The sequence below is a fragment of the Cricetulus griseus genome, chromosome 2, assembly GCF_003668045.3.
Source record: "Cricetulus griseus strain 17A/GY chromosome 2, alternate assembly CriGri-PICRH-1.0, whole genome shotgun sequence".
Lineage (NCBI taxonomy): Eukaryota > Metazoa > Chordata > Mammalia > Rodentia > Cricetidae > Cricetulus > Cricetulus griseus.
In genome coordinates, this window is record NC_048595.1 from 251863197 (window position 1) to 251875173 (window position 11977).

The 11977-nt window shown below is 40.4% G+C and overlaps 1 protein-coding gene across 1 annotated transcript; it reads right to left on the reverse strand.

Annotated features, from left to right (window-relative positions):
• Positions 1-7553: 7553 nt before the first annotated feature.
• On the reverse strand, positions 7554-11126 carry Fabp7 (fatty acid binding protein 7). The gene is made up of 4 exons (XM_027398443.2): positions 11054-11126; positions 10470-10642; positions 9756-9857; positions 7554-7604 (listed from the first exon to the last, which is right to left on the reverse strand). The coding sequence occupies exons 1-4, from the start codon at positions 11124-11126 to the stop codon at positions 7554-7556; spliced, it is 399 nt and encodes a 132-aa protein (XP_027254244.1).
• Between the last annotated feature and the right edge of the window lie 851 nt (positions 11127-11977).

Sequence of the window (11977 nt, forward strand, 5' to 3'; positions counted from 1 at the left end):
TTGGCTTCACAAGCCTCCAAGGTGATGGGTAGGTGGAGTTTGCGAACCATGTCCCAGTTTCACCAGCCTGAACCCCCCCCCCCTCGCTGAATTGCAGCATGTCCTCGTCCAGTATACCTGGTAAATACACGTAGACTGTTGATTTTACACTCCAAAGGAAGTTTTGCAAACTATATTGGCAAAGAAGCCCGAATCCCCGAACTGTGTTTGACGTGTATTCTGTGTTCTTTCTCTTGGCATTTATGAGTATTCGGTCTCTTTAAAAATAAAGCCAATAATTTTAGTTTATAAGGCGGCATGGGATTGGTATGGTGAAGATCACACCTTTGAGAAGGTGACCTCATAAAAGATGGGAGCTGGAGTTCCTTGAAGCTGTGCTGTATTAAAAGATCCTGCAAATTCTACCATGTAGCTGAGTTCCAGGGTATTCACTGTGGGAAGATGGATGTTTTAGGTGGAAAGCCAAAATTTTCCTGGGATATCTTGGCCCCTTTAATAATCAGGTGCCCTAACTTATGTATCTATCATATCATCCTCATGACTAACAGAGTAACTTGGAACACATGGCCAAGCTTAAACTCTTTAGATCCCTCAAACGCTAAAACCAAGAATACTACATCTAAACCCTATAGATTTATCCACTTGGGTTTATATTCTTTCCACCACAAATATAACTGGTAAATGTGTTGCTTTATTATTTTCTTCATTCTGTAACTATACAATTTTCTATAACCTATTCCATGCCGGAATAATCATTTAGAGAAACCTGAATCTGGGTTCCCGGCCTAGGTTCACACATATATGGTTCAGAATACATTAATTTTATATTATATTTTCTTCGAGTAATTTTACCAAAGTATTTTACAAACACATTTTCCATCCAAGAAAACCTTATTTCATATCCTGAATAATTTAACCATTGTATCTCATGAAAAGAGTTTTTAAGTGAACACTAACTCCCTTTCCAAATCCAGCCAGACTCCTCCCAGGTGTGCAATAACTTTCCAGGGTGACTCAAACAGTAGAAGAACCACAGTGGGTTCCAGTGGCCGGCGAAGTGGCCTCTGCAGTTTCTCAGTCTTCAATCTAAAGAGCATAGGAAACGTGAACCAAAAAAGTTCACAGAGGGCAAATTATCAAATTGTTAAGACAGCATGAGTGTGAATGTCTTAATAAAAATAAGCAAATTATATTTTTACTAATTCTTGTGGGGACCCTGGAAGTTTTTATTCTAGCTGGCTGAGGCTATACTCAGTTATTCAGGACTTAAGTGTAGCCCAGAACATTTAGAACAAGAATCTTTTAAAGGCAAAGACCATATCCTGCTATCTCACTTTGCAGCTGCAGGGGTAGGCTTAAGAGAAGCTAAGATAAATTAGCTGGGGCATCTTGGCCTCAGGTCCTAAAATAGAGTGGGGTAATTTTCCACTGAATTCTCTAGTAAGGAGATCAAATTCTAGTTAAAACTGAAATGGCCTCTGCAAAAATACAAGATGAAAACCTTTGCACTGTCTTGCCCTGCCACAAGCTTTCTTTTTGTTTTCAATTTCTAAGACATATTACAGGAAGTTCATTGGTTGTGAAATAACTTTTTCAGTTAAGAAGCAAAATGCAAGCTAGGTATTGGTGCTGCACATCTTTAATCCCATTACTGGGAGAGGGGGACACAGGCAGGTGGATCTCTGTAAGTTGGAGGCCAGCCTGGTCTACAGAGTGAGTTCCAGGACAGTCAGATCTAGAGCTGTAACAGAGAAGAACCAGGTCTTCAAAAAAAAAAAAAAAAAAAAAAAAAAAAAGAAAGAAAAGAAAAGAAAGAAAGGTAAGAAAAGAAAAATAGAAAAATAAGAAAAAATAAGACAAAGAAGTAGCAGTAGCAAAATTAATGCAACACACACATTGTAAAACCTTTGAAATGTTTGAAATCCTAAAATCTACTTCACTTCCCATTGTTTTGCTTTCTAGTCAGTAGGACGTTCACAGCTTCAGTTTCCCACATGTGGCTATACCAGCAATGGAAGCCTACATCTGTAGGTCTCCAGGCCCCAAGAATTCCTGTTCATCTGAACCAGGGAAAATGGGAGATAAAATCAAAAAGAAAAAAAAAATCCAATAACTAACTGTCAGTGCTTGTTATTGTTAGACCCCCGAAAACTCAAGTTTCCGGGGTCTCAGGCCAGGTTCGCGGTCACCCCAATCACCAGGCGGATTCTAGAGCTTGCTGCAAACTGCACGAGGCTTTATTGTAATTTAACGAGTTAACCCCATGTTAGCTCGGGTCTTTCACCCACCCGCCATGGCGGACGGCTAGAAAAGACGGCTCCTTGGGTCTCCCAAAAGATCTTATAGGGCAGCGTAAGGGGAGTGTCTAGGGGTACGCACAGGCTTACGCACAGGCTCACGATTGGTGTGCTTCCAGGCTTGGAGGGCTTGCCCTGTGTTGATTGGTCAACTGGTTGTTATGGCCCATAGGCCCTCCCAGGGTGGTTGCTATGCTCTCTACGTCATTGTCGTGCGCTTGTCCGTAAAGCACACCCAGGGTCGTAAAGCATAGCGCCACCAGCTAACTTCTGATTGGTTCCTTGTCACAAGACAGGCATCTGACCTCTAAGTGACCAAGGCAGGTTTATGGCAAGCACGTGTTCGGCTGTTATGGCTGCCAAAAGGGAAGCCGGTTCCTTCATTATAGTTTCATCTTTGTTGCCAAGAAGAAACACTCAACCGAAGGAGTTCATGGAAGGTGACTTAGTCAAAGTTCTATTGTTGTGGGAGACACCATGACCACAGCAGCTCTTATAAAAGAAAGCATTTAACTGGGGTCTGCTTACAGTTTCAGGATTTAGTCCATTCTCTTCAAGGTGGAGAATGTGGCAGCATGCAGGCAGGCATGGTGTTAAAGAAGGAACTGAGAGGTCTACAATACTGAGAGAGTACCATTGGGCCTGGCTTGGCCTTTTGAAACCTCAACGCCTACCCCCAGTGACACACTTATTTCAACAAGGCCACACCTCCTAATCTTTTCAAATAGTGCCACTCCATAAACATTACGAACCTACCATGGTCATTCTTAATCAAAGCACCACAGAAGGTACAGGTTTCTTTTATAGATTACAGTCCATCATTAAGAGAAGTTAGGGCAGAAACTCAAGATGGAGCTTGCAACAGAAACTGAAGGAATGGTACTGGCTCTCATATAGACTCACGCTTAGCTAGCTTTCTTACAGAGCCCAGGACCACTAGACCAGGGAATGAGTCACTCACAGTGGGCTGGGCCCTCCTCTATCTATTAACAAACAAGACCCCACTTATATGTCTATAGGCCAATCTGACCGGGGCAGTCTCTCCATCAGGCCTCTCTTTGGAGGTGAACCTAAGCTATGTGAAGTTCGCAGTGAAAGGGGAAAATTAATAAAAGTCTAAACCCCAGACTCCAAAGCCCAAAAAGAAAACTGAGTTCCCCAAAGGCAACTCAGCAGACAAGGTTAAACAAAGGTCCAAAGGACTCAAGCCCTTAGACCAGATATCCCATCCTAGAATGGTGTCCACATTCCTCTGATCCAAAGAGGATGAGATAGTTATCAATTATAGAAGTCCCCAGCCCAGGAGATAATTAACAAACTCATTTCCTCTGCAGCATCCTGCTTAATTGTACCTTGCCTGAATCATACAACCATTGCCCTGTCCTGTGTAACCACGGAAGTTCTGTAATCCTGGGGCTTCCAACCCTGCAATTTTCCCTTATAAAAACACCCCTCAGTCGAAAGTGAGAACTCCATTTGTTCCCGAACAAATGGGGTCCTTGCCGCAGCTCATATCCTTGAGTCAATAAAGAAACCTTTGTCCTTGCATTCGGTGAGTTGTCTCCTTGTTGGCGGGTTCTTTTGGGGTTCCAAAATCTGGGCACAACAACAGTTAATGCTAACTAGTACAGTGGTCTATAACTGCATTTTTACAAAACAGCTTGGTTTTTATGTTTGAGAACTTGAAATTTTCAAATTTCCCTTAATTTGATGTTCCCTTAATCTCTTGATCAGATTGTGCTTGGTCGAGATAAATTCTTAAACAATGTAAGGGGTGGGGCTGAAAAGTTAGTATATCTGCAGATTATTTTCTGAAATAAAATTTGATTTGAAGCAAAATGATTTCCAACTGCTTTTAAAATTTTAAGAAATAGAAATGAAGGGACCAGACCCTCACCCAGTCCCCTGCTTCTGCAGCCATGGCAGGTTGAAGAAAAGACACAGCAAGATGTCGGCCTCTGACTCAGCAAAATGTGCTGAGCTTCCTGACCTTGCCCAACCCCCTAGTCAAAGGAGGTCAAATACCTTCACGTGGAAGGAACCAATCAGAAGTTAGCTGGCAGGCTCTGGAGGTGCTTTAAGGTAGTGATACAACAGTGGCATACAGAGCATAGCAACTGCCCTGGGAGGGCCTTTAAGCCATAACAACCAGTTGAACAATCAACACAGGACAGGTCACCCAAGCCCAGAAGTGCTCCAATCCTGAGACTGTTGCAAATCCCTAGACACTCCCTTTGCTCTAACCAATAAATTCCCTGCCTCAGGCTCCTTCCGTTCTTCTAGCTCCTGCCTGCCATGTTGGAGGGACGGAAGACGGAGTTAACACATTTAACTGTTAAATAATAAGACTCTTTGCTTTTTCATGAGAATGGGCCTCTTGATGATTTCAAGGTTCAGAACTTGGGCACAACAGAAATATCTATTAATACTATAACTATACATGTGACCTACCAAGGCAGCTCTTCATTTTTTTTTTTTTTTTATCCTATTGTGATGTTATTTCACACTCAAGCCGCCCACACACCTTTCCATTCTTTAGTGTTTTGGAAATGAATACCAATAGGCTATGTTTTAGCTATATTACAGTGAACTGAAGAGAAAGCCCATCCTTAGCTCAGCAGGCCAGAGTCCATGCTTCCAAAGCAAGAGTCAGTATCGGAGACAGGGGCTGTAGGGATGTGGAATGAACACCTCCTCAAAGTCCTACTTTGCATTTATAAAGAGACTAGACTCTCTAGGACCAGTGACTTTTGATGGATAATCTTACTTTGACAGTAATAATTGGTATGATTCAGTGTGGTAGGGCCCTTGGCAAGTGGAGTCCAAACCATGACAGGTGAGGGACAAACAATCTGTCCAGACAGAGCTTACATGGGAAGTTTTATTGAAGAAGTAAAGAGAGTGGGGTAAGGGAGAAGGGGAGAAAGTGAGCACAGATCAGCCTCCTGGGAAGAGTGAGAGAAAGAGGGAGAGAGAGACAGGGCAGGAAGAAGAGGAAAGATTGGAGAAGTTTTGCCTTTTAAAGGGATCACACAGAATGCCTGGGTATTGCCTACCATTAGCGCATGGGTGACATACTCTGCCAGGTCCCCAAGGGAATGAGCCAGGTGTACCAGGCTGCTAACAATAGTTGTACGTTTAAATGCTTACTTTTGTATTTCTGTGCTCTAAATTAAAGTACATATTGAGTGGCTAGAGAGCTAGTTCAATGCTCAGGGGCACTTTTTCTCTTCCAGAGAACCATTTTGATTCCCAACACCCAAGTCCGGTGGTTCAAACCACCATAGTTCCAGGGTATCTGACACCCTCTTCTGGCCTCTGCAGGCACCCACAAGCACCTACATGCAGACAGACAGACAGACAGACAGACAGACAGACAGACAGACACACACACAAATACATATACACAAATCATAAAGTATTTTATTTAAAGTGCACACTGAGAAATTTTCCCCCCTGAGACAGGGTTTCTCTGTGTAATAGTCCTGACTGTCCTGGAACTCGCTTTGTAGACCAGCCTGGCCTCGATTCACCGTGATCTACCTGCCTCTGCCTCCCAAGCATCCAGCCACAGTGAGAATCTTTAATATAGAAATTGGAAATTCAAAATGCTCCAAAGTCCCAAATGGACATGATACCACCAAAGGGAGATTCCATACCTGAGCTTAAATGACAGATTCTAGTGAAAATTCAAGTACACTGAAATATTTTACAAAATTACCTCCAAGTATGTGAAAAAGGTACATATGAAACATAAATGAATTTTGTGTTTAGATCATACTTTTAAGATACTTTGTTATGTATATGTATGTCCTGAAATATAAAGCACTTTTTGTCCCAAGTATTTTGGGTAAGGAATATTGATCCTGCCCTATAGTAATCTAATCAGCTAATGGCATCATTGTACTGAACTATATAAATTAAAGGACAGTTCCTCAAATTTTATATTTTGATCTTGAGTTCACTTATAAAGATATAATGAAATTACAAGTTTGTATTAAATAAGCATTATATATTTCTCCCCAAAAGATATTTTAGTATGCCCCCATACACACTTAAATACTAAAGCCAATAGAGGAAAGGCTAACAAAAGATTAATCAGAATAACATCTTGTAGTTTTGTTTTAGAAGGAAACTTAGTTGAGATACTGATTCCAAGAGGATATAAAGGGAAACACTGAAGTTTGCCATTTTCAGTATTATTTGTTAGTTATGACAATTTGTCCAGGCAACTTCAACCCTTAGTTTACCCCATTGGTAGAATGCATACAGCATTCCCTGCCTTGTTTTACAGCACTGGTTGAGAAAATGACTAATGAGCATTTTACAAGTAATAAAATGTAGTCACATTAGTTTGTATATACATCACAAATGCAAACCAGCTACAAAAAGATACTTGTTTTCTTTGGTCAGCTCTGCGGCCCTCACCTCTTCCATCTAAACACAGGAAAAAGAGGAATTTGGACACTTTCATAGATTCTCTTTATTCACTTCATTTTAACATTCTTGATTTAGTAAAGTTCAGTGTGGTGAGGGGTTTGAAGGTCCATGCTAAGAATAGAAGATGAAATCAACTTCTTTTTTTTTATTGTTTTTACTCAAAAACTTTGGTAAATGACATTGTGATTGCATGCCACTGGATTTTATTTAGTTTTTTTTTTATCACATATTGAAGCCCATCATTTTTTTCTTTGTCACTGATTTTTTTAACAGCAAACGGTCATTTTTGTAGTCTAACGCACTGTAACCAACTTCCTTAGGTCCTGACCAGATTTATTGATTCATCAAAGTCACAAAAATGTGCCATCCCCATGTTCCTTAGTCAACCAGTTATTTTATGAATGAGCATTTTAAACAAGGTATTACTTTTCCAGCCTTAGTTTATGCTATAAGAAAGATTCTTTTATTGAAAACTTTCTAATAGACAGTTCCTAGACAGATCGATGACATTAAAAACAACAGCCAACTTTTAATAAGTGTGTATCCTTTTTATTCCACTTGGGTTTGCATTCCAAAGGAAATCATAAGGTGTATTCCCACCTTTATAAAAAGTTATTATAAAATTGTAGGGGGGTATAAAAGAGGGTAACTTCATATATCAAAGTTCTATGAGTTGCTTGGAGTAACAAATCTTTAAATTGTAATTTCCTGCCTCCACATCAAAGACAACTATCTAAGAGTGACCAGTGCTGTATGTAGTAGCCAGCTAGCTCTGAGACTCCAGCAAACGGAACTTCCAAAGATCCATCATCTCTTCTATGCCTTTTCATAACAGCGGACAGCAACAACATCGCCAAAGGTAAGAGTCTGAAATAGTCAAAAGATAACCGAATGCTTTTACCCGGGAACATTCAAGGCTGAAGTTTTTAATATTGTCATGTATATGATTTCAGTGTTAAGCCTGAAGAACAGAGACATTTACAACAATTAAACATTGCATGTGCTCTTTCTTTGCTAACCAAACAAAAAGAAACACAAAGTATTTAATGAGTGAAACACATGCTCACATTATTCAGGTTTCTGAAAATGAAAAGGGAGCAGAAACTGAGATTGCAATTGAAATTACAGTTTTAAAAATTCCTTTTGTGTTAAATTCCTAAGGGCACTAGAATGAAATGGATACAAGGAAAGCACATGCTGGTGTCTCACTATGGCCTCCACTAATGGCTTTGGAAGGGAATTAGATTTATGATAAGTTTCCATAACAGTTTTCAATCCATAATCTTGGTTGATTTTTTCAGAAAATAGAAACATCTGAGCTCATGGTATCTGTAACGATTTATTCTAAAATCGTCAACACACCCATACAGTGTTCTTTCTACTTTGACTGCCATGTTTAGCCCAGGTTATGTGGCAATGACATTGAATGTTGGCTCTCTAACTCTGAACTTGAAGAATTACTATAAAATCACTTTAAAGCATTAAGAGGTGTGCCCATGACTTTCAAGCACTGGTATGATTCTCAGAATACAGCTTGTCTTTGCTTTAATCTCCATTTCAGAATTCAGTCTTGACTGATCTCAGTCAATAGTTTCTAAAGTTGAGCATGCTCCAGCTTTCAATAGGTAGGCAAGAAATGAAGGTGACATGATAAAAAACAACTTTGGGATTATTGTCAGAAATGACCTCTTTCCTTAGTTGATGATTCAAGAGAAAGCTCTGCTTTCTGCTCCCCCAACCTTACACATATTCGAAGAAGCAAGTGTATTTCAGTTCAGAATAGCTCTGTCTCTACTATTAAAGAAGAGAGTAAGCTGTTCTGTAACAGCAACAACAAAGGCCCTTTCTGATCTGATCAGAACAGGACTTTGTAAAGAAGCCCATGGCATCCCCAAGAGCAATGAGCTAGCTAAATAACAATTAAATAACATTTCTATTTTTAAAATGATCTCTATAAACAGCTGACCTGAACTCATGGGAACTCATGGTCTCTGGACCAATAGTTAGGGAGCCTTTGGGGTACCAACCTAGACCCTCTGCTCGTGTGTGACAGTTGGGTAGCTTGGTCTGTTTGTATGGCTCCTAGCAGTGGGATCAGGGCCTGTCTCTGGAACTTATTTAGCTTTTAGGAACCTATTCCCTATGCTGGATTACTTCTCCTGGCCTTGATATAGGGGTAAGAGCTTGGTCGTACTGCAACTTGATGTGCCATGCTTTGTTCAAGCCCATGGGAGACCTGTCCCTTTCTGAATAGAGAAGGAGGAGGAGTGGGTAGGGAGGGAGGCAGATGGGAAGGGGGGTGGAGGAAAGAGGGAAAACTGGTTAGTATGTAAAATAAATGAACAAGTGTTAATTTAATAAAATAAAAATTTAAAAATGGTCTCTATAAGTCTAGATGAAGGCTTAACTTCTACAACTAGAGAAATTATAAAATTATTTTTCTATTTTATATCATTTACATGCCTAGCTATCATTGAACATATATTTAAAGTTTCACCTTTTGTTAAACTTCAAATTATTTGCACTGAGCTTTTATAAACTGGAATATAAAATGTTTAAAATGCTCTTGTGACCATATCTAATGAGTAACTTCTCTGAGCTTCAGTTACTTTATGTTTTAGTATCAGTTACCTTCATATATCTTCCTGAACAATATTTTATATTTAAGTTTCAGGTGAAGGTTGGAGATTTATAACAATCCTATGATGGCAATTCTTACCACATATATCTGGCTAAATTAATGTATAATTTTAAAAGTACACGTAAGTCAAGCTGAGGCAACAACAGTTCTGATCTTTTTGTTCCTCCTGTTTTACATATTATTAAGGGACCTTGATAGGCGCATGATATAAAAGAAAGAATATAAAATATATATATATATATATATATATATATATATATATATATGAGGGAGCAGAAGGAGAGAAGGAGAGAAACGTAGGCAGGGGGCGAGAGGAAAAGAAGAAATGAACGATAGAAGAGTGCATAGTCAGAAAATGAAGAACTGTTAGTGCTTACCACAATCATTTTGCCGTCCTTAATTTCTCTTACACAATCTGTTTCTTTGCCATCCCATTTCTGGACATGAATAAGTTTGTCTCCATCCAACCGAACAACAGACTGAGACCAACAACAAAAGTTCGGATGATTAACATGTAGAAGTTGATTTCCCGTGGACATCCAATGACAGGACTTTTGGAGAGTGCCATCATTGAGTGTATCACCAATAACCTAGCAGCACTTCATCTCCTCTATTAGTTCAAGATTCACTGTTATCCAAAAATGGGGTCACTGATAATTTGGCTGAAATGTATACAACCAGATGCAAACATGGTCTGTATCTGAAATGAAAACACAGAACTACACATCCTCCCTATTTAAGCAAAGCTTTGGAGTGAGACTCACAGTTAGTTGGTCAATCTGAGGTGCTCAGAGAGAGGCAACATGGTGTGGTCTTTGAAATAAACACTGTTGGGTAGTCTCTGGTTAAAGGCCAGAGACTTTTTTATAAAGTATAAAAAATATTGGACAAGAGAAAAACAGGCTGGTTGTTTGGCAATGGAAATTAATCCATGTCTAGTGTACAACTTGTGTATGCTGGAATGCTAACTCTGGTTCACTCTCCCTGAACGGAAATTCTAAAATCTTCCCCCTTTCCACCTCTCAGAAGCAGAGGGATTGGGACTCTTCATCCCCCCACCCACCCACCTTCCAGGAAAAGTGGCTTCTTACCTTACAGTTCCTGTCATCTATGCTGGTTTCCTCAAACTCTTCGCCCAGCTGGAAGCTGATCTCTGTGTTCTTGAATGTGCACTGGGTCCTGATCACCACTTTGCCACCTTCCTGGCTGATTATAACCGTTGGCTTGGTCACATTTCCTACTTGCCTAGTGGCGAAGCCCACACCTGAAACAGCAAAAGCAGCCAGTGCACTTAACAGCAACTTCCAGAAGAGTTCATGAAGCTAAATCTGCTTGCCACTCTGAGAATCCAGAATTCTAAATCAGGTCCATTCAAACCTGATTAATGATTAGTCCATTAGCCACAGAACAGCTGAACACAAATAAAAGAATATTGAATACCCTCCCCCAAGTTGCAGAAGCTTCACACTTTCCACAGAATATCAAATCGTCCCGTTACTTGGTCCTGGGCAAGGAGGTAAGAAAATGCCACATGAAAAATTCGTTGAAGTCGGCTATTCACAGTCTAGCATATTATAAAAATATTCTCAGCCTGTCTCTCAGAAACCTAGCAAGTAAATTTTAAGAATCAAAATACATAGTTAAAAAGGGAACAGCAAGTCTTATTTGTACCTACCCAGAGCTTTCATATACTCATCAAAATTCTGACTGTCCGTCAGCTTCCAGGTGGCACAGAAAGCATCCACCATACTTGCCTTCCCCGTCAGCCGAAAATAGGTAGAATCTGGAGGAACTCGGGTCTTAACCACCGCTGTAATTCCCAAAACCCCTTGGCACCTCAGCAGCAGACCCTGCCTTCTTATTTGGAAAAGAAGCAGGCAAAGAGCCAATTATTTGAATAGCTAACTTGTCCCTCTTTCCAGTAGGCTGTCTCGGGGGGAGGGGCCAGGCAGATGGCTCCAATCTCCTGGTGATTTGCTCAGGCCACTGGGTTAGCAGAGTAGGTCATGATCCTCCCAGTCCACAAGGCACACAGTCCTGCTGCATGAGAAAGCTCCTTAGGAAGCCAGCAGTGCCCGAGAGTGGAGATCGGGAGGATGAGAGAGGGTTTTTCAGGTTCAGCGAAAAAAACCCTTGGCAACTGCAGTCTCAAACTGGGAGGAAAGAAAAGAGAAGGACAATAAAACATTCAGATTGAGTTCCTTAACGAGCCTGCTGGCTGCAAATGAAGACCCCCTTAAAGAAAATAAGAAAAAAAGAAAAAAAGAAAAAAAAAGCCACTGAAATGCCAGATTTTTTCAGACAAAGGACTCTGAATGGTGTATTTTATTTTCTCTTATATTTACATGGAGGGCGAAACGGAGACCAGAATATGGCAAACTGTGAAAAGATACAGGGGAAAGGTGAAAACGCATTCCCTGGATGCACTCTGTTTGAAACCTACTCAGAGTATCAATGAAACAAGACAGTCTGGCTTGCTCTCAATGCAAACACAGTGAATTTAAAGATCCCGTAGTTCTTTCTAAGAATGTAAGAACCGGACCGGAATGGAAAAGGAACCTCCAAGTGTGGTTCGGATTCCCTGATGAGTTAGAAAAAC